This window comes from Trachurus trachurus (genome assembly GCF_905171665.1).
Source record: "Trachurus trachurus genome assembly, chromosome: 16".
NCBI lineage: Eukaryota > Metazoa > Chordata > Actinopteri > Carangiformes > Carangidae > Trachurus > Trachurus trachurus.
In genome coordinates, this window is record NC_139902.1 from 24,367,718 (window position 1) to 24,391,154 (window position 23,437).

General features: G+C 39.7%; 2 protein-coding genes across 2 annotated transcripts in view; both read left to right on the forward strand.

The window, feature by feature from the left end:
• The first annotated feature begins 324 nt into the window (after positions 1–324).
• Positions 325–9,939, forward strand: ttk (ttk protein kinase). Its single transcript, XM_083990550.1, has 25 exons — positions 325–348; positions 1,033–1,120; positions 1,219–1,441; positions 1,523–1,629; positions 1,726–1,869; positions 1,989–2,103; positions 2,186–2,267; positions 2,377–2,498; positions 2,709–2,796; positions 3,060–3,150; positions 3,299–3,521; positions 3,741–3,847; positions 4,096–4,239; positions 4,331–4,503; positions 4,670–4,815; positions 4,979–5,105; positions 5,250–5,342; positions 5,476–5,633; positions 7,605–7,756; positions 8,340–8,464; positions 8,572–8,646; positions 8,727–8,903; positions 9,366–9,438; positions 9,527–9,612; positions 9,718–9,939. The coding sequence occupies exons 2-25, from the start codon at positions 1,033–1,035 to the stop codon at positions 9,784–9,786; spliced, it is 2,988 nt and encodes a 995-aa protein (XP_083846676.1). The 5' UTR covers positions 325–348; the 3' UTR covers positions 9,787–9,939.
• Positions 9,940–11,728: 1,789 nt separating this feature from the next.
• bckdhb (branched chain keto acid dehydrogenase E1 subunit beta) overlaps positions 11,729–23,437 on the forward strand; it is a 52,501-nt gene continuing 40,792 nt past the window's right edge. The window contains exons 1-6 of the mRNA XM_083989405.1: positions 11,729–11,951; positions 12,668–12,745; positions 14,080–14,148; positions 16,769–16,902; positions 18,910–19,065; positions 21,942–22,050. Of these exons, the coding sequence (XP_083845531.1) occupies positions 11,756–11,951; positions 12,668–12,745; positions 14,080–14,148; positions 16,769–16,902; positions 18,910–19,065; positions 21,942–22,050 (742 nt within the window). The 5' untranslated portion in view covers positions 11,729–11,755. The remainder of the gene's footprint in view (positions 11,952–12,667; positions 12,746–14,079; positions 14,149–16,768; positions 16,903–18,909; positions 19,066–21,941; positions 22,051–23,437) is intronic.

Here is a 23,437-nt window from a genome sequence, read left to right on the forward strand (position 1 = left end):
AAGCAAATAATTGATATCCCCGTACATCCATTCCTCATTGCAATAGAGAATAAAACAGTGAATGGAAAGCCAAGGAGGAAGTAGTTTCACATTGGCACTTTCAAAATACATAATTATAATAGTGTTATGATAATAATTGTTTAAGATTTATAATTCGCATTCTCATTAAATTTCCCCTTTTGGGTATTGACCGTCGTTAGTTTGAACAGTGAACGCATCCCGTCGTCACCACAAACTATCCAATCAACGCACGACTTGGCCGGAAGTGGCATATTTGAAATCTTCAGTTGGGGTCGAGCTTTTTCAGTGCCCCATAAGAGAAAAGAGAGCATTGACAGCGTAAACACGGTGAGATGTCTTTCATTTTAAATATTTTATTTTAATGTTATTACAGATACAGTTTTTTATATGTGTATAACCGTTACCCTACATTTATGGGACCCACGCGGACACCTGTTCGCTGAGCTAGTTGTCATTAACAACAGCGCTACGTGATAGCTAACTAGCTAACTCGGCTAAGGCACTTTGTAAACACGAATGCAGATTATTTTGGAAAGGAGGAACCGTGTCACATTAGTTATCTTGCATGTGTTATTAGATATATATAAAATGTATATGGATGTTGTCATGTTATTAACATAGCATACAAGACCGCGTCAGAAAAAAAAGATAATTAGCGCTAACGTAAGTTACTAACAAACGATCCACAATGCTGCACTTCATGGTAACTTACGTTACCGTAACGGTAACATTATTATTACTATTTTTTTTTATTTTATAGTTGCTAACAATGTCAACTACGTCTCTGGTGATATGGAAAATGGCAGTCGCACTATTGCCTAATTTGGAAAGTGATTTGCTTGAGTTTGAAAGGGCGTATGAGTAGCCTAACTGTTAATCCCCATTTCATGCCATATAAAGCACCATTCACTTCTCATTGTTTTGGGCGGTGTTTGGTGTCTTGGTAAACGTCATGCAAAAGTCACATGTTGTCCGTGCTATGTCATGTATTTACTAACTCCTCACTTTCAGATGGAGGAAGAGGAGCACACAGACAGAAAGCAGCAGTTTGCCATGCTTTTTCAAAAGATCAAAAAACTAAAAAAGAATCTCAATGAAGGTAATGGAGCTGCATGTAATTCTGTCACTGTGTGTTCATTAGTATCCATACATTATGTGTTTACTTCATCAAATGACAACACTTTGCTTTTGCTACAGATGACACGGACAATATTAACCAGGTCATTGGCTCAAACTCACCTGAATCATGTCTCTCATATCTGATGGATCTGGAGAAGAAAGAGGACCCCAACTTGAATCGTAACCACCTCACAAGACTCATTGACTTTTATACCAGAGTATTCTCCAATATGCCACTGGGAAGACACTGTCAGAATGAGAGCTATGCAAGAATGTTGGTCAAATTTGCAGAGCTAAAAGCGTAAGTAACCCAGAAATGTATGATATCAGTGGGCTAGAAACTGTCTTTTTGCTTTTTTACATCTCTTTCTGTTCTGATTAGGATTCAAGATGTTAATGAGGGAGAAGCAAACTTCAACGTGGCAAGATCTCACAGCCCGATCTTTGCATTTGTTCACATTGCTCATGCAAAGTTTGAGCAATCTCAAGGTAGCAAGATGTGTTTTTTGCTTTTCTTGTGCAAAGAAACTTTCTTTTCGACATGTTATCTGGGTTGTTACAGTGTCTTGTCTTTCATTCTACTAGGCAATACAAAGCGAGCCGTTTACATATTGCAAAATGCCATCGAGCTGGGAGCAAAACCAAAGGAACAGCTCGAGGCTGTCCTACAAAGCATACAGACTGGAAAACCACAATTCCCCTATTCAGAGGATAAGGAAAATGTACCACGTGGGTTTCTCTTCATGTTTTGTTCCATTTCATTTCAAGGTTGCACTATTTGACTGTTGATGAGCTGTTGTTGTGGTTAAAGCTGATTTTCATATTTTGCTATTGTTTATTTCTGTCAGAATTTCCCAACACTAATGTGCAAGACTCTGTCAAAAAAGGCTCAGAGTTTCAAAAAGTAAGCCGGACATCCGATGGGACCGGTGACTTGCAGCTCTCCAGTATTTTTGCTTCAGGGTAAGAACAGATTGTTTTTTTATAATGAGGTTTTTGTGCTTAATTTAGGGAATTACATTTTATTTTGATGTCTGCACTATAGGACAGAACCCTTTGGTGGATCATCAGATGACCAACTACCAGGCTGGAAGTCTGTATCTCAACGCAAGAGAGCAGTTGGCATGGTGAGATTTACATTCGATTCTTCTTGTGTTAATGTAAATGACAGTACCATGCATTTTTCCCCAAAGTATGATTGAAAGTAGTAACTAAATAGTTGCTGTGTGTTTATAGGCTGGGAGAGTTCCTGTGGTTCCTTTCTCTATCCCAGAAAAGGATGACGATAATGATGGTGACTACATCTACAAGAAGCCAACCAAAAGAAGTGATGCATCAATTCCCACCAGTTTGTCCAGGTGAACTTTGCTTTTGCAACAAACTGCTTTTGATTTTGTTTGTTTGTTTATACAACAGAGAAAGAGAGTTTCACAAAAAAGTACTGAAACATGAGACCAATTCATGAAATAGTATTTTGTCATTTCCCTTGATTGACTGTGTCATTCAAATGTGTGATTATTTTCTTGTCAAGTTTTACATATGCTTTCTTTGTTTAATTTTTATCTTAGGCAAACATCTGGTTCCAACATGAATCCATCATTTGGACTCTCATCTTCAAAGAAAAATGTTTTCGAAAGGGATTTAATGAATCCTCAAGTAAGTACGCATATGTAGTTTGGATCTATCGGTATGCGACATCAGGCATGATCTGATATCACCAAGTAATTAACAGCCCAGGAGCGCTGTTATAACCAACCGGTTAGGGTTAGGGTTAGCCCTGGGCTGTTGATTACTTGGTGATATCAGATTTTGCGCGATATCAGAGTCAAGCCTTGATTGATTAATTCTCTGCTTTGTAAAGATGTAAAGAAGTAAGAGCAAGCGGTGATATCTTTTCTTTTATATTGCTTTGTTCCCAGCCACCAGCTGTCAGCCCAGAGCATTGCCCTTGGGAGGATCAGGCAGCTGTGGACTCCACTACCACACTCCTACACACACAGAGAATGGAAGGTACTATATGACCTTGAAAATCGACTGTGCCCTGCTGTTTCATGCTTTGTCAAAGGAAATATTTATAACAGCATGAGTCCTATACATTTACTGTTATCATGATACAGTGTTTTTTCTGTTTGTTTGTTTGTTTGTTTTTTCCCGGCAGATGTAACTTACAGTTTTGACCAGGTTGTCAAAACAAATTCCCCCGAGTCGTGTTGGACATATCTGATGAGCCTGGAGAAAAGAGGCAACCCTCACACAGACAACGGCCTCCTGAACAAACTCAAGGACTGTTATTCTAAAATCTTCTCCAGGTTGCCAATCAGACAATACAGCAAGAACACCTACTATGCCAGAATACTGGTCAGATACGCAGAACTCAAGGGGTACGTGGATAACAATGTTATACCTGCATTACAGTCTGGGAATCTGTGGCATCTGCTGGGGACATTTCATAGTAGCTGTGGGCAATATGAATACATTTCTAAAAACTAAGATAAAACACTTCCAAAAGTCCATTGTTAGACATGTTAAAATATTATTCATACAAAAATGTTTTCACCTCGTATTTTATCATATACATAACAATATTTCTTTATCTGCAGGATTGAAGACCCAGATGAAGCTCAGGACCACTTCATAGTGGCAAGATCTAACTGTAAAGGCTTTGCCTTTGTCCATGTAGCACATGCCCAGTTTGAGGTGTCTCAAGGTATAATGGATTATTGCTACTATTCATTTTCCATAAATCATTCTGATGCATGTTGTAGATGTATGAAAATAAAATGAGCATGCTAAGGACAGGTGATGAATAAGGGAATACATACCCAATTACTACTGCAGCAGTGTTTCTGAAATGTTGCTTTAGGAAACTTTGATCAGTCTGTGAAGCAACTACTTTTTTGTTTGATCCTTCATCCCAAAAAAAAAATCATGTTTTTTTAAATCTATTTTATCAAGGTAACTTGATCAAAGCAAGTTCAATTCTGCACAAAGCCCAGACGTTGAATGCCCAGCCTGCTGAACTCCTGGAGGTGGCCATACGTAACCTGAAAGCTGGAGAGAAACAGCTGGTGGCCACCAAGGAGGAAGAACATCTCACAGGTCAGACTTTATTTCTGAAGAACAAAACATTGGAGTGGAAATGGTTTGCAACTTCAGTATGTCTTATATCTCTCTCTCTTTTTTTTTTAAGATTCGCAAACAGTTGTTCCAGTTAGTTCTTCAACTGGCAACGGATACCAGGAACCTCTGCTTCCTACTCGAGTCCCTGTGAACCGCTCAGTAGAGCAGCCTAAACCTGCCAGCAAAGAGCACTTACCAGAGTGGAAGATGCCAACTCTGGTTAACCGACATGTTTCTCCAGAGGTCTGATAACATTACCTACTACTACTGTCTGTGCAATGTATTTATACAAACATGGTAGTACATAAATAAGTCATTTCAGTTATTTCCTTTATAAAGGTGAAGCCGTTTTAGAGTATCAGCAAGTTTGAAAATACTTTTCTATTAATCAGATCATTCCTCCTTTTAGGATAAACGTGCAACCCCACCTGACCCCAGACCTGTTCCTCGCATGCCGGAGTCCCTTCCCACTCCATCCCTCCAAGCTCCATCCAGACCGAACCCACAACCAGTCTGTCAGACACCAAACAGCTACAGAACCCCCTCTGCTAGCAGGTAATGTTTTAATTCGGTGCCCACTGGTCTAGAATATTATCATCAGCACTTAATTTACTTTAAACTAAATTTTGTCATATAAACTCTTGTTTCTGTACGTCTTGTTTCTTTGTACCAACAAAGAATATTCCCAGTCACACTTCCTCTATCTCTTCTCCCACAGCTTCATTACTCCTGTGGTGAAGAGGGGTCCTGAGCTGTTTTCCTCTGCAGTAGCACCACACAGAAATGGACCTGTTCAACAGTCTCACACACCTCTACACCAGGCTCCCTGCTTCCAGACTCCACAGGTACACAACATGTTCATATTATTATTTTGGTGTTATTTTTTTAAGCCTCAAGTGAAAGGAGCTCTTGAATATTTTACATTTCTTGAGTGTTGACAACCCAAACTGTAATGAGCGCATGTGTGTTTCTTTGAATCTCCTTTTTAGGCTTCCTTTACTGCTTTGTCAAATGACTGCATTACCATTAAGGGCAAACAGTTCTTCATCCTAAAGATGATTGGACGTGGTGGATCAAGCAAGGTGAAACATTGTGAATTTCTATGTTGCACGAGAATTGAAAAATGTCAGCGTTTTGTTTTCATTGATTCATTCATTTCATTGTCTTACTTGTCACAATATTTTGTTGTCATTGGTTGATTTCTTGTTTTTCCAGGTGTACCAGGTCCTCGATCACAAAAAGCAGCTGTTTGCTGTGAAATACGTCGACCTCGAGGAGGCTGATGCTCAGACAATAGAAAGTTATAAAAATGAGATTGACCATCTGAACCACTTGCAGCAGTACAGCAGTCAAATCATAAAGCTGTATGACTAGTGAGTATATGAACAAACAAAGTTATACAATACAGTACAATAATCGCTATTAACAGGATACCATTGTAATGTGACATCACAGCATGGAAATGGAGCAGCTGTGTAGGTTCTGAATGCAGTTTTTTTTTCATGTTTACTTATAGGCCAGGCAATTTAGCTCATTTTGGACCCAAATATAGAACTAATTGTCACAGAAGGTTTTTCACCATACATAATTTCTATGAGGTGTCTAGAACAACATACTAAAAGTCCTAAGAAATCCTAGTTGGGGAAATATGTTTAATTCGCATCATTATTTACTGTATAAGTCTATGGTGCCGACAACAATACACCTCAATGGAGCTATTTTTTTCCTTTACTCCTATCACAATGAAACTTTACATGATGAAAGTATCCATGAAATGTAACATTTTTTATATTACAAGTTTCTTTGGAAATTAATTTGAATATGCAAATGAGCCTTACACTAATCAAATATGCCCAAAATACACCCGAATAGGCTTCTTTTTTTCCTTTACTCCTACCACAATGAAACATTGCACAATGAAAGTAGACATTAAAGCAGAAGTGAGTGGTCCGGTCGTTTTCGCTAATGCTGCGTTCCAGGCAGGCTTTTGAAATCGTAAATTACAGCTTCAAGTCACAACTTACGACTTTGTAGCGTTCCAGGCAACCCACTCGTGTTTTTCCGACCTGTTTTACCGGTGAAAGTCACTATAACGGCCACTCGTAACTTCCGACCGGTGAACTCGTACCAGATCGAACTGGTACCACTTCACGGTCGGAAAAATACGAGTTTCCTTGAACGCACCATAACAGTCCTCGTCCCTACGTCGCCACATTCACGGCGTTCCTTGGCTGCACACACAGCCCTGCATGCCGTTCTCTCTCCTCATTGGATAAAAACTGTAGGATACGATAAATGTTTTCTCTTCGGCTCAGAGCAGAGCAGAGTGACTGACAGACCCGTGTTTCAGTCCAAACACTCTATGTAAGTGATTGCTGTCGGAAGATATAACTATTTAAGACTTATATTAACACAAATATATCACTCACTTCTGCTTTAAAAGTAACATTTTTTGTATTACAAGTTTCTTGGAAAATGAATTTGAATAAACAAACGAGCAACACACTAATGGAATATGCCCAAAATACACCTGAATAGGCTTATTTTCTTCCTTTACTCCTACCACAATCACACGTCACACAATAAAAGTATACATGAAAAGTAACATTTCATGTGGCTTTATGGCTTCTTGGCCATAAGTCAATTAGTTTTGAGCTCATTTACATATTTAAAATAGATTTTCCAAGAAACTTGAAATACAGAAATGTTACTTTTCATGTATACTTTTATTGTGTGAAGTGTGACTGTGGTAGGAGTAAAGGAAGAAAATAAGCCTACTCGGGTGTATTTTGGGCATATTCCATTAGTGTATTGCTCATTTGCATATTCAAATTCATTTTCCAAGAAGCTTGTAATACACAAAATGTTACTTTTAATGTCTATTTTCATTGTGTAAAGTTTCATTGTGGTAGGAGTAAAGGAAAAAAAGAAGCGTATTCGGGTGTATTTTGGGCATATTTGATTAGTGTAAGGCTCATTTGCATATTCAAATTAATTTTCAAAGAAGCTTGTAATACAAAAAATGTTACATTTCATGGATACTTTCATCATGTAAAGTTTCATTGTGATAGGAGTAATGGAAAAAAAATAGCCCCATTGGGGTGTATTGTTGTCAGCACCATAGACTTTATACAGTAAATAATGATGCGAATTAAACATATTTCCCCAACTAGGATTTCTTAGGACTTTTAGTATGTTGTTCTAGACACCTCATAGAAATTATTTATGGTGAAAAACCTTCTGTGACAATTAGTCTGTCGTAAAACGCTATTTTGCCTGGACTATTAGTTTGAATTGAGATCTATGGCACAAGTGTTCTGATGATTGTGTGTGTGTTTTTGCAGTGAAATTACCAACAGCTATATCTACATGCTGATGGAGTGTGGAAACATTGATCTGAACACTTGGTTGCGAAACTGCAAGACTGTGAATCCCCTGGACAGGAAGTTCTACTGGAGAAACATGCTGGAGGCGGTGCATACCATCCACAAACACGGTAGTTTTTTGTCTTGTGCTCTTCAGTCTGGTTAAATCAGACAGCTGGTTTGTTTTCCGCTTTGGTGCGAATTGTTTGGCTTCGTGTGACATAGTAATCACACTTGGGTTCAGACCAAAACAATCATGGGTAAGACCCTTGACAGGAGGAGATCGTGTTTTTGTCCTAAAAGAACTCTGGAGTGGTTCATTTGTTGGAGGAATGTGATCCGATATTGGTCCAACTCACGACTCCTGTGGCTGGGTGTATGTTGCAGTCTCTGGGATACAACAAACTGTAGAATCTCATAATAGGAACAGCAGCAAGCAGACTCTGTCATTGTTCCATGTTTAATTGCATGGCAAAGTTTCTCCCTCAGAAATGTGGGGATATGCTGCTCCAAAAGACAGGACCTTCTGTTCCTTTCTGTATTTACTGTGTTTCGGACACATCTGCTCGATAAACAGTGAATGCTCTCAGGTGGTTTGAACAGGAAAAACAGACCAAAACGCATGGCCACAGCAAATGAACCATAGATGTGAAAACTCCCTGGATTGATCTTGATCCCTTATTAATTCAAATATCTATATCTTCTTCAATGCAGGAATCGTCCACAGTGACTTGAAGCCAGCTAACTTTGTCATTGTGAATGCCTCACTGAAGTTGATTGACTTTGGCATTGCAAACAGAATCCAACCAGATGTGACAAGCATCATGAAGGATTCACAAGTAAGATTTTTGTTTATGATAATGTCATGTATGTCTCTTGTGGCATTAATATGCAGCCTGATTGGTTGGACTCTGTATGTAAAGACATGGTTTTATGTCCAACACAGGTAGGAACCCTGAACTATATGCCCCCTGAAGCCATCAAAGACACATCATCCCAGCCAGGATCAGCACGCTCAAAGGTATTGTTTTATTCTCTCTCTGATTCTACGATCTGTGCAATAACCTGGAGAGGTTAACAATGTCTGACTTTGTTCCACAGATCAGCCCCAAAGGTGACGTGTGGTCGCTTGGGTGCATCCTGTACTATATGACTTATGGGAAGACTCCATTCCAGAGCATCACCAGCCAGATTGCCAAGCTGCACGCCATCATTGATCCTTCCCATTGGATTGAATTTCCTGATATCTCAGAGAAGGATTTGTTGGATGTGTTGAAGGTGAGAAACATCGACTAAACAAACAAAAAGATTCCAGTACACTTAACATGCCTTTACATGAGTCGCTGCTGGTACCTCAACACATTTAAAAAAAGGGCATTTATCCACCATTATCCATTTGTGTTCAACTGTTAAATTGTATTTTTTTTTTTTAATGATATAATGTCAATAGTTATGTACAGTATAGGTTCATTATTTGGGGATTTTTTTTGTCACATCCCATTAGATTGTCTGATCAGTGTTGAATCAAAACATCCTCTGTGTTGTTTCATTATTTTCATTAAATTAGAATACGGCATTTTATGCAAGCATTCAGTATACAGTATATGCAATTGTAATTACCATGTTAAATCATTTATTGTCAGCAAATGTTTTACAAAACAAACCTATAGGTTTGAAATGTCAAATCCTACAGGTACTGCAGTAGTAATGTAAATGGTGTTTGTTGTCTGATTATTCCAGAGGTGCTTGGTACGAAACCCGAAAGAGCGAATCTCTATTGCAGAGCTGTTGGAGCATCCATACCTGCGGCCAGGTATACACACTATCACTTTGTCCATGTGTGGAGCCAGTTTTACTGTTCACCCAATGACACTGACCTGCCCTCAATTGACCTGTTTCAGAAGCTCCATCGAACAGTGATCTCCAGAAGATCCTAACAGACCTGGCAGCGCTCCAGTCGCCAAACAGCATCATACGAGCTGCAAACGTAAGGGATCTGCAAATTCTCTCTCAATTCAGCAGAACCTCTGAATTTTCTTCCATATAGGGGTTTCTTAAATAATAACTTTACTCTCTGCTTTTTTTTTTATAGAATCTGGCCAAAATGTGCAGCAGCGGCAGGAAGTTGGATGTTGCAGAGTGTGCAAAGTCATCAATCTAATTTTCCTGGAAAATGTGATGTTGATTTTTTTTCCTGCACTTTTTTTTTGTTGATGCTTAACCACTGTATGTAACTGGTAGACAAACCATATTTTAGAAACTAACAAACCCAATATTTGTATGTTCATGTTGTTCAAATTACCTATATAGCTTGTTTTTTCTTTTTTACTTGTTAACAGAATCAAAATGTAAGCATACAGTATAGTCTAATAAATATACTGTACCTTTCAGAGTTGTGGGTTTATTTCTCTCAGTTGTTATAAGGCTTGGGAGTGCAGTATATACCAAAATCACCATTAAAGCAGAAGTAAGCGATCCGGTCGTTTTGGCTAATGCTGCGTTCCAGGTAGGCTTTTGAAACCGTAAATTACAGCTTCAAGTCACAACTTACGACTTTGTAGCGTTCCAGGCAACCCACTCGTGTTTTTCCGACCTGTTTTACCTGTGAAAGTGCACTATAACGGCCACTCGTAACTTCCGACCCGTGAACTGGTATGACTTCACAGGTCGGAAAAACACGAGTTACGAGTTTCCTTGAACGCACCATAACAGTCCTCGTCCCTACGTCACCACATTCACGGCGTCCCTTGGCTGCACACACAGCCCTGCATGCCGTTCTCTCTCCTCATTGGATAAAAACTGTAGGATACGAGAAAAGTTTTCTCCTCGGCTCAGAGCAGAGTGACTGACAGACCCGTGTTTCGGTCCAAACACTCTATGTAAGTGATTGCTGTCAGAAGATAGAACTATTTAAGACTTATATTAACACAAATATATCACTTACTTCTGCTTTAAATCAAAATTCCCTGATAGAGATGAGGAACAGTAATGATGGGGATATTTTGCTTTTCCAGAAACTTCTTTCCCCCTCAAGTTATCTGTAAATAAATACCCTTTTCCCTTACAAATGTACATAATCTCTAGAAGGTCAAATAAATATGTTAAACACGAATGAAGTAGCCTTTACTGACTGAATCAGAAAAGTGAGGTGAGTATTTCATTGTGTCTCTGAATTGTTCCACTTCTTGCATTGATATTCATGTAATCAGAAACAAGCTGTGGTGTTTCAAATCAACAAGTCAAATTCCTTTTGGGGTGAATGTTTTATACAACTTTTTCATAAGGTTTTGACATTAATTAGGTGAAGAACATCAACCCCATCATCAAAGACAAGCTTTTTTATTTCAAGTAATGAAGCATTCAGGGTAGCAAACCTTGGAAAACAATAAAGTGACTTTTCCCCGTTTTTAAAGTTGTCAAAGTGGTAATTTGTAACGAACACGATCACGTCATTTGTGAAAACTGATTTGGTCTTTGTAATTTGTGTTCACATCAGTGACCATCTGTAATCCAAAGTCAGTGCACAGACTGTCCCCAATGTCTCGATCGTGCACACCGCCCTCCTTTTTGACCAATCACAGCCTTCATCGAGCCATGGAGGCTGAGAGGCAGGGAGGAAGAAATAGGAGCTCTCACTCCGCTACTAATCCAAGCTACCACAGAGAGCCAAGGTACAATTTACTACCATCGAGTCCACTGTTCCGACGACTTTCTACATGATGAAAATGTTTTTTCTTGATATTTATCTTTGAATTAGTTGTGCCTGATATAAAATATATTTGTTTTCCCTCACACAAACACGTATTACTTAATATAGGCCTATTATTTCAAATTCCCCAGATGAACTCGTATACCATTTTTATGTTGCCTTGACCAGTGCTGTAAATATCATTAGCTGACACATTAGTGAAGAGTAGTGAGAACAAAGGCCAGTAAGATGAGTCAGTGTTCAATATATGAATGAAACTGGTCAAATATACTAGAAGATAACCCGGAAGTGGGTCGTGAATTCGTCTTGGTCCTGGAATGTAGTCCTTTTTTTTCTCCACCGAGTACTCCCTCCGCATTGTACTAGACGATCTGCACACTTTGATTCATCTTGCCCTTCCTGTTCAGGCATAACAACAGTGATGGCGGCGGCTGCACGATTTCTCCTGCGAGGAGCAAACTCGAAACTTTCCATAACCGGCGTCGGCACCGGGGCTCACAGCTCACTAAGGGCCGCTCTGCTGAAAGTGTCGCCGAGCTGCAGCTCTCGCACAGAGACACAACGAAGACATGCTGCGCACTTTACCTACCAGCCTGACCCTGTCCCGACACAGTATGGTGAGTGGCCGGCTAGCCGACTTAGCGTTAGCTACTCTCAACCAGTTGTGCAGCACTGGAAGAGTCAGTACTCGTTTGACAATGTTATTAATCACCGACATCACAAATATTTTGTTTGATTAGATAACATGTCAAAGTTATATTCGCCCTATATTTTGAATTGTTAAGTTAAACCTGAGCGCAGATATGCCTGCCCACCTCGTCGAGGAGAACATTTGGTGAAGTGTCACCTCATTAACTCTTACAGTTTAAAAACAAAGTCATAGTTAAGTTTAAAAAAAAACTTGACTGGGGTAACTTTTCACTTTGCTGGCCACACTGCATCTGGTTAATGTAACCTGACGGCACTAAAGTATTTTAGACGTGTCCTTATCACACCAGAGAGAGGTATCCATATATGACACTACATTGTGAGGCAGGCTTTCTGTTTATCCTACGGTACATTTTACCAGGATATTGGCACTAAAAACAGCTTCTCAAATTTCATTGAGCCAGTAAGACGACTCAGCACAGAGGTGGTGCAAGTGTTTCTTCCTTTATTGTAACAATGAGGTGTCTGTCCCATTGATTGAAGTCTGTGAATCCTGGCCAACTTTCCATCATGTGGTTTCATTTTTTGGAACAACAGGTGTGGTCACTTTTGAGTCTATTTAAAGTATGTTGGATCTAGATGCAATGTTGATAATGTCAAGTTATTGAAAATGTTTTTCTTCCAGGTCCAACACAGAAGATGAACATGTTCCAGTCAGTTACAAGTGCCTTGGACAACACTCTTGCCACTGATCCCACAGCAGGTATGATACAAAAATAAGATGTGGAGATTTATAGCAGTGCTTGGGGAAAATGTGTAAAATGTTGACCCTGTTACTTCTTTAGCAGGAATGCAGTTGCTTTCTGTGATCTTGATAAGGGGAAATATTATGTTAGTTACACAGACTCTTTCTTGTTGGGTTGTTGCAGTCTGTCCGATGTCGCCAGTTTCAGGGACAAGCGTTCAGGAAATGTCTAGATCTAAGCTGTGTCCTCATTGTAAGGGTCATTTACTTCCCTGGTTCTGAAAGTAAAAATCTCTTAGGTTTTTACCAAAATCAATAGCAAACCATTATATTTTATGATGAGACCCTACTTTTCAATCAATTATTTTGTCTATAAATATCAAATAAAGCTCACCAACTTTTTCCCACTAGTATGGCAGCAGTATTATTAAACTACCACAGCTTCATCAAATGTCTTATTATGTCAGAGCATCAGTCCAAAAGTGATTTAAACAGAGAAAAAGAAGCAAATTCTCATGTTTCACATTTGATTAATTAGATAATTGCTTAAATGGTATGTGGCCCACAGGTCTTCAGTGGCCCCGGATCAACATTAAACTTTACTGGGTAAATATCTTGTGTAGAAAAGGTGTACAGTATTATTAAAAATGTATGGGTCCTTGATTTGAAAATGTGAATCATGTACGGAGAAATGCGATAATACAGTCTGCAGCTGAAATAAATGTATGTTTAGGCTACATTCAGAGTCAATTTCATAGTAAACTCAGCTTTTTAGGCGTTATCTTGAGCAGCCAGACATTAAAACATTTCCTTTTGACTACTTTCTTATAGTACATAATATAGTCTTATGTCAGCATCACGTAACCTGTAGTAACTATAATCTTTAACCAAGTGAAGGATTTTGGTCGTCAGACCTTGAGATGGTTATAAACGAGCTGAGCAAATAGTCTTTTTCACAGTCCCTCCTTTACTTTCGCTGCCCATGATCATCACAGAAACACTGACTGTTGATGTGTCAATGTGAAACTGCTTTATTCAGTGTTTTTTCTTTTTTCTTTTTTTTAACCATATTTAATATTATATATTTACCTGGTCAATTTGTTCTGGAGAGGATGATACTTCTGTTGATTATTTAGCTCCCAGCGAGCATGCTTGTTTGGTGCAAGACCCAAGAAAAATCACATCAAGTTAATTTTTTTTGAGTAATGATTATTCCTGTGACTGAATTACAATCATTATGAATTTACCGCTCAACCCTTATGTGTATTTTTCCTCCTCTCTTCTTATGTGTTGAGGAACGTGTACTTATCACTAACTTTTGTGATTTGTGTTTCTCTCTCTCTTACCTTCAGTCATCTTTGGGGAAGATGTCGCCTTCGGTGGAGTCTTCCGATGCACAGTGGGCCTGAGGGACAAATATGGTGAGAGGTTTTGATCTCCTTCGCTCTCCCCCACTCCAACGTTTGCTGTCACCATTGCTGAGTTTGCTGAAACTTTCAGCAACCTGTTCTCCAGTCACCTTTAGATGGTGTCTCCACTAGATGGCAGCATAGCACTATGAATAGTATCCCCGCCGTGTCACCTACACAAGGTTATATTACTGTTCATTGTTCACCCAGAGGACCAGAGGGATCTATTTACCCTTATTTGTCCATCAAAGTAGGGTTGTGTTACAAAGTTGAAACAGTAGGCTGTTACAGTGTGGCAGTGCTCATTGCTTTGAGTCTTCTTGTTTGACAAATATTGCTTAAATGTGAAATTTTACATTGAAAATCCCACAGCTTTCTAACACAATCTATCCAGTATCTGTGTGTGGGCCAGCGTTTTTAGTTTTCATGCGATATGTTCTTTTATTTGGTTCCTTATTTTGAATAACTGGTGCTGTATTATGGCCTAGCGCTGAATTAGATCAGACAGAAACTGTTGCAGCCCTGCTCTGTTTTCCACAGAAGACATTTAACTTGTCATAGTAAGGAAAGCACATGTGTTACTAATAACATTAACAATGGCTTTGTTCGATTCAAGTGTCTCAGTAAAGCCCTGACAGCGAGACAGCGAGCCAGCAGGAACCAAACTAGTGACCTGAGACTGAAGCCACTAAATGGAATTTATTATTTACACCTGTTTTCTCACTGAGAAACGACAAAACGTCAAACGTCTTCCATGAAAAAGGAATGCCGGGATGTAGCTGCTCCTGCGCCTTATTTCTAAGTAGGAACCATGAAGAGAAACGCATCCACAGTTTACGTAACTGTTGATTTATGTACGTCCCCTGTATTATTCAGTGATCTGCCATTTAAAATCAAGCTAATGGTTTCAGTTTGGACCTTAAGTTGAAGATCATGGAGATCAATTGCTTCAGGGACAAAAGTAACTAATGACATTGGCAATGGCATTAAAGCAGTTTTCTGTAATATACGGGCTATATGGGCATGTCCAAGGTTTGTGCTGTGTAGAGGAAGAGCCAGTGTTTCTGACCAGTTGCTTCGACATCTATTAATTATATACAACCTTTTGTGCAAATGTCATTTTCAGCAACTCTGGGAGCAAATTGCAAGTCCAACTGTCTCTCCCACTAAATTCAAAACAGGTTGAATACCCATAACACAGCAACTGTATGATTATATTACCTAATTGTTTTTCTTTTTTGTGTTTGATGGACAACTTGCATGAATGAATTGGATGTCAATAGATTTCATTATCGGTTTATTTTTGATGTTGTTTTTTTAATGATGAGGAGCCTCAAATCCATCCTACAGTAGCCGGCTTTGCCTTTTTGTTTTCATTGACGTCAGAAGTGTTGACCTTTTGGAGAGGGATCATTATTTTCCATCTCATCTCATCCTTGTGTACAGTGACGAGCGCAAAGCTGTTTTTATCCCTCTCACAGCTGAAAGGGATGGTGCACACCTCTGCCACCTGCAGCCATTATACAGAACAGAGGTTAATGCAGGGTGGACGCTATATGAGTGGCTTTTTACAAGGCGGATGCATTCGCCTCGGCGATCCAGCCCGACCGCCATTGGTTACTGGCTTCTCCTGAGTGCCGTTTCCCTGAAAACAGCAGCGCACATTGACTCCGCGCTCTGACCAGCTCTCCCTCTCTCTCTAATGTGTTTAGCCTTTTTTTCACTGAGAGCAGCGTCGGTGTCAGACAGCACCAACTATAAAAGTTCTCCAAACTTGCCCTCTATTTTAAAGTTGTATTTTGGACTCATGTGAACAACGATGCATTCAACAGTTAACGTGTTATTTATAATATTCATGTGTTGTGTTGCTTCTCAGTTGTCTCACTGTTCTGACACACAGAAGCACAGACTCTCGCGCGCGCACACACATGTCGTTAACTGTCACTTTCACATGAGGCTGCATATTTGAGGTTGGTTCAGTCTGCGCAGTAAGGCACTAAATTTTGATCACTTAATTGTTCATTCCTCTAAGGGTTTGTGGTGCTGCGGTTGCTAATTGAACTTTGTGAGCACAGAGCAGGGCATATGAGGGCAGAGGTTTTACTGCTGAGAAGCACGCTTCCCAGCAGAACAGAAACGACCAAATTAGCAAATACACAAAGATGAGAGCAAAAAATAACACACAAATCCAAATTTAGACACCCACTCTCGTGGCTCTTTGCCACATTATAGGGTGGAGAATGGAAAATGGTCGGTCCTTTTCTTTTTTTTTTCTGTTTTTACTTCATGGGGGTTGCGTGCACATCACAGGGTTGGTTAGCTACAGCTGAGGAGGAGTCATCAGCTTGTCACTTCATTTATTTTAGGACTACATGGCATTTTAAGTGAGAGTATTCTTTGCCTTCTCATCACCAAAGTGTGCAGTGTGAACCTCTGCTGTGTTATCAGACAAACCCTGCTGCTCTTCAAACACCCGCTGCAACCGGTGGCCTGTCACCCTAATCAGATAAACTGATTTTCACTTTACAACTCTGTGTGTGGAAGTTGATACAACAATCAGCACCTGGGTTCCCTTTAGCTCCTTGTACACCAGCTTCTTCATCATATTTATTCTTCTCTTCTGTCTCCACAGGCAAGGACAGAGTCTTCAACACTCCCCTTTGTGAGCAGGGGATTGTGGGATTTGGTATTGGCGTAGCTGTAGCTGGGGCCACCGCCATCGCTGAGATCCAGTTTGCCGACTACATTTATCCTGCTTTTGACCAGGTAGACACCGTTTATCTGTTCGTCCATGTGTCGAGGCCCATTCTCAGCAACACCTTGACAAAACGTGTCCAGATTTGGCACACACATTCATTCAGGGCTTAAAGGTCCAGTGTGTAATATTTGTCAAGGTTTATTGGCAAAATCTGAATATACTACCAAAGAATATTTGTACAAGTGTATAATCGCTGTGAAATAAAATCCGTTTGGTTTTCATAGCCTTATAATTCTTCTTTTATATACATACATATAGCAAGGTTCTTGAGAGTGAGAGAGTGTCCATCTTGCGCCGCCATGTCAAGGTCAAGTCAAGGAAACTTTATTATTTGTATGCAATGGAAAATCCAGCCAACCAGAGAACATGTTTCAAGAGTTTCACGTTCATAAATAAACAATATAATTATTTAATGGATAAATAATAGAATCTGAATAGATAGATGTCACTGTTTTCCCCTCATTTTACACACTGGACCTTTAAGGATGAACTTGTAAGATTTTTGGCATCAAAGGTCAAGGGTGTGCTGACATCAGAAAACATTGTTTGGACTTTGTGAACAGAATATGGCCACAAAAACCTGAAGACATTTCTTCAACTTTGTTAAAAAATGTTCACGTGGACTCGAGGACTAACTGATGAGACTTTGCTCATCAAAGCTCATGTTGACCTCAGAAGATCTTTTTTAGCAGTTATTCAAGCCTTCACACAAATGTTTGATATTTCCTGTGACTCTGTATAAAACAGGGATGTAACCTGAAACTAATCTCCGAGGAGAAGGCACATAACTGGGAAGCGGACATTCTAGTTTCACAAGGACATCTTGGCTTGTCATTACAGGAAAAGCACAGGTGTGACTTTTAAGTTTTAGAACAACTTCATTCCATTTAGGTGAGCTTAATCATTTTTTCTTCCTGTGCTTTTCTTGCGATGGCGAGTCAAAATTTCCGCTGTGGTTTAAGAATTATGGAATATATGACAATCATTATTCTACTCCTTGATACTAAGTTAGTACTGTATGTTGTATTTGTTATGCATACCTGTTGAAAATAATGCAAGAGAGAAACAATGGGTGATGAAAAAAGATTCTGTTCCATTTTCTCACGTTTAGCTGCTATTTTAAGTTAATTTAGTTGCTTTTATATATGGTTTGTGCAGAACACTTCTTGTTGGATACATGGGCCTAATAAAAATACCTCAAGTTCCTCATTTTATATTCTATAGTCCATCTTAGAAAAATCACATCCACAAAAACAGAGGATTTCAATGCCTTTCTGCTTTTGATGATTGCCTGAGGAAGATGAATGTGGCAGGACGGTGGGTATAGCGCTGCCGTTTTACCATGCAGACTTGTTGACACTAGCGTCACTGCGTATTCTCACCCTCGACGAGATGAATGCAAGTCCCTGCTATGTCAAGGCCACATAAAACAGAATGTGTGATAATGGAGCTGGTTTCTAACAGACTCCTGCTGAGATGCAGACAGAGTAGATTTAATCTGGTGTTGGGCCTTGAGTGGGCTCCGTCTCTCCTTCTGCGCTCTCGCTTAAAATAATGCAGTCCAAGCTGACCTCAGAGAGACATAAAATCTGAATTAACAGCCCACCTGAGTTTCAGGGAGGAAAACCTTTTTGCAGGAAGGCCATGTATCTGCGGAGGAAACTGAGGAGCTGGGTAAAAGAAACCAGACACTTGAGGTGATCCTGATCGTTAAAAATGAAGTAGGTTTTTTGAAAGCTTTAAGAGGAATAACAGAGAGACCGACCTGACACATGAAGCCGAAATTCAGTGGCCACTGGTGTGGTCCTTTTTTCATTAAAACAGATCAGGATTCTCCCTCCTGACAGGTGGTATAAACCAGTACGCCCTCATAAAACCTCACTGCATTATGTTACAATTTCAAATTCTCTGTTGATATCCTGAAACTTACTGTGTTTGTCGCTGCAATAACTCAGGTATTCCACATTGTTTTCTGGGGTTGTATTACCCTGACTCGTATTGGTCTTTTTTTCCAGATAGTCAATGAAGCAGCCAAGTACCGCTACCGTTCTGGCAACCTGTTCGACTGCGGCAACCTCACCATCCGGGCTCCATGGGGGTGTGTCGGTCACGGATCACTTTACCACTCTCAAAGCCCAGAGGCCTTCTTCGCCCACTGCCCTGGCATCAAGGTCAGCCACGCATTCATTACAAGTCCGGACTTGTATTACCTTTCTCTTTCTTTCTATAGTCCCTTTTTATCGGTTTTTGCAATGTTGGAATTTCACATCATGTCCTGATACATGTTCAAGTACTCTGGCAGAACACTATGGTTTATGAAAGGGGCCAGTTACGTTGTTGCTGTCCAAGTTTACAGTCATTGGTTATATTCATGCTAATAGAACCATAATAGAGAAAGTAAACACTGCAAGAAAGTAGAGAATAAGTGCAATGAATACAAATGATTTTCTCAGTGATGCAACAAGTAAAAACAAGTTAAGAAATTCTCCAAGCTGAAACAACAAATTCTTCTTTTCTCATATCCTCCAGCCTCATTTGCATGCTATTGGCACACAAAGAAATAGGCTGAAAATGTAGCAAAAGGACTTTTATAATTTAATTACCATTGTAAGTTTATTATCAAACAGTCATTATTAAACACAACTGAGGCTGCTCCCCTAAAATTCAGGGAACTGTATTTGTTACAGGGCCACAGGTGCATGGTTAAACAACTTTGTATCCTTGCAACATTATCCACAAAACAATCTGGGAGAAAAACTTGGACTTTGTTTTTACAAGTATGTTGTCTCAAGAACTGACTCACCAGCAATAAATCAAAAGGCACTAAAAACATCGTAGATATGACATATACCAGCCATTATCTAGAGGAATGTCTTGCATGGGGGGGAAATGTAAATCTTGAAAGTCAGAGCCAGAGGTGGAGGTGAGATAAAGGGATTTGGTTAGATGAAAACCAAGGTGAAAACTACTGTGTACTCTCAAAGGAGTAATATAATTCCCAAGGTATCAAGTCCTCCTCCAGTTCTTTCTCTGCTGGCTGGAAGAGTTTTGGCTTTTCACTTCCCCTCGGTGCATCCTGTGAGAACACAAACTTTTGTAGAGATATCTTAACCAGAACAGTGCTTCTTAAACACGCACTAATGCAGTTTTCACGACAACCTCTATTCTCAACCATCTCTTCCAAACTCCTCACCCTGCCCAGTAGAAATGTGCCCAGTTCTGTCGTACATCTCAGACTTTCTTCCAAACCACGCTGTCTAATTTTAAAATTGCTTTCAAGTGAAAAAAGATTGAATCCACAGAAATATCTCCAGGTTATTGAAGTCAAAACTTTTGTCTGTTAGGAAACTCCTGAAGAATATTAAAATGGCCTTTTATGCTCCTTTCATTTGGCAAACAATAAAGTCAATTTTTAGGTGGGAGTGGCATTGACTGAGGAAATTATTATTTTATGATTTGAAATCATCGATCATCACAATTGTAAATGCATCTTTTTTTATATATATATAATTTTCTCTCTCTGTCAAGATGAAAACATTGTGTTTGAGAGCGTAAATCTTGAAACGTCAGTTTGGTATTTGACTGAGTGCAGGATGAACTGAGCTCTTACAAAACAATGACGCAAGCCACTCGCCTCCAGGGCTATCTTTTTTTTTTTCACCAAAATGTCAAGTTCAGATAAGTTTGAACTAGCACATAATTCATCGTAACTATTTCAAGTGCGACCCATAGAGTGTAGACCCCTGCCTTTTTTCTTTTCTGCCCTACAAAAGCTTCCTATAAGGTCCTGAGGGATATGCCGTGGGTAAAGAAATAGACCTACACACAAAGTTGTACATTTGCTTCATGTGTTTTCATTCGGCTGTCAGGTTAGCAGACAAGTCATTGTAGTCAACATTATATTACAAAGAACAGCGTTATCTTGTTGCAAAGAAGCCATGAAGACACACTGCTTCTCAGATGTGTTGCTATAGTGATTAGCATTTGCTTTGCTTGCTGTTGTGCGCCTACATTTTTATTTAATGACTTAATTGATGAGAAATGTTGACAATGTTCCCTCTACTGGATGACAAAGCAAACTATTTTGAACAGTCTGATACTCTACACGTCGTTACGTTGAAGTTTGACGTTTACATTTTTCCTACCTTGGGAAGATACATCTTTTAATGAAGACACTGTGTGTCAGTGCTGCAGGTGACAGTGCTTGTCACCTCTAACATTGTAGACTGTGATCACTCATTTTAAATGGTTTAAAAGGCTCACAGTGTTTGAAGGCACAAACTGACTAAAAACAACAGCATGTGGTCTTTGCAAACAAATTATGTTTGTGTTTATTTAGAACGGGCAAGTGATCGCATGTAAGCATCAGGTTCGACGTGCAAAATTCTTCCTGCGGAGGAAAGTCATTGTTGCGCCCACAGAAATCTAGACTTCACTAGACGTATAAAGGATGCAGTGCTGTACACACCAAACACTGCTGGTGTAGAAGGGATAACGGCATGTGCTCAAAGTAAACAAGTGTAAATTAAAGTGTCAGATATAAATTCTGAGCATGCCTCTCATCATCATCACCATCCTCATCATCTTGAAAGTTTCTCATACTCCACAGACTGGGAATGACTGGCTGACATGGTTTACAGCCATAGCTCATCCACTGTGAGTAACCGCTGCTGAGAGCAGTAAACATGTTGCCTCACAGCAAAGGTCAGCCTGATGAATGTTAATCTTTGTGCATACGATCAGCACTTTTTGCTCCATCTGATCCGCTGTTGCCATCCCACCCAAAATTTAAACTAGATACCAGGTCCAGCTTCGATATCGTAATCATATGACACCATTTCCAATGACAGGTGGGAGGAAGAGAGAAATATTGTTGCTGCCCGGCTTTTTCGGTTTTTCTGTCCATCTCCATTGCTGAATTCTGGCCTCGGTACATCATCCTCTGTTTACTATTAGTAATAAGCGGTTATAAATGTCATCGTGGGACTGAATATTTTCCTGCAGTATGGATATGGTAGCCTCATTAAGTGTGTTTTGTGCTCCTCAGGTTGTAATACCCCGCGGCCCAGTGCAGGCCAAGGGGCTGCTCCTCTCCTGCATCGCCGACCAGAATCCCTGCATATTCTTCGAGCCCAAGATCCTGTACAGAGCAGCAGGTAAGACGGATGAGTCCAGGTCAAAAGTCAACACGTTCGCAAAGCCTTTTTTAAAATCTTGGTTAACCTGTCCCTCCAGCATCGTGCCTCCCTGTCCCACTCTCCGCTCGCCTGGTTTCCTTATTGAAAACAAATGTTCTGCCTTTTTAGAGGCGTGAGACAAGACAAACAATATGCCGGACTGCAAACAATGTGAGTGAGATCAGCAGGATCACAAGTGTGAAGCAGACCATCTAAATGGGCTGTGAAGTGTTGACAGTGCCGTGCTGAATCCCCCCTCCCCACCAGAGTCCAGGCCAGCATGGTTAAACCTCAGGCCAGCTTGGCTCTGGACAGGCTGCCATGCAAATAGATGTTGAAAAAGAAAGTCGTAATAAACTCTTAACAGCTGTTGGCAGCTTTTGCAAAACAGTGCTCCCTTGGCTTGATGATGATAATTCGATATCCCTGATGATGACGGTGTTGGAGGTCTGAAGATGATGTTATAGTAATGAAAGACAGAGCCGGAACAGATTGGTACTACCAGCCTCAAAGATTTTCACAAGTTTTGTTAGTTTCCCGCTTTGATAAGAGCCAGATGAGACTGTGAAATGTTACAGCTGACTGCTGTGTTTGTTTCAGTCATGGAAATAGGTTAGTGATCAGTGTCCAAAACATTTTTCATCTAATCCCCACATTGTTGCTTTTTTGTTTTTTTGGTAGGATTAAAAGCCTGGAGCAAAACATGATGAGGAATTTGTTTCTTGAAGCTTTATGGCTACTTCCAAAAGACAAATAAGCTAACGAAAAATATATGTATTATAGGTGGTGAGTTAACTGCTAACACGCTAGCAAGCTGGGACATGTGAGCACTACTCCCAACAGCTTCTCTGGCTTCTTTCTAATGTCTCAGGACACTGGTGTTTACTCACCTCCTGGCATTTTGTCTTGGGAAAGAAACTATTCAAGCTGATATATTTGGCTAACATGCTTGAAAACTGTGAAATATAACAATAATAAAGAAAAAATTGAATAAAAAAAAGAACACTGTGAAATTTGTTAGCTTATTTAATGAAATGATATGTTCACATCATTTATTGTTCAGATTTATTTGTACCTTTATTTGTACATTTTATTCTCATACTGAGGAGGTTAATTCAAACTGAACAATGCAACAAACCTAATAACCTATGGTAGCGTCTCTCATGTTAGACTTTATGGCTACATGTTAGACTTCCCACCTTTCCATTTCCTCAAAGGTCAGCACTGTCGAGAGCTTTCTATTGGTCGATGGATCTTATTCATATAGGTTCATCCGCTGATTTGTAAAAAAAAATATATATATATGCCAGTTTCATTAGAATGAATCGATTTGACTGCAAGATTTTAATGTCATACTGTTAATCTT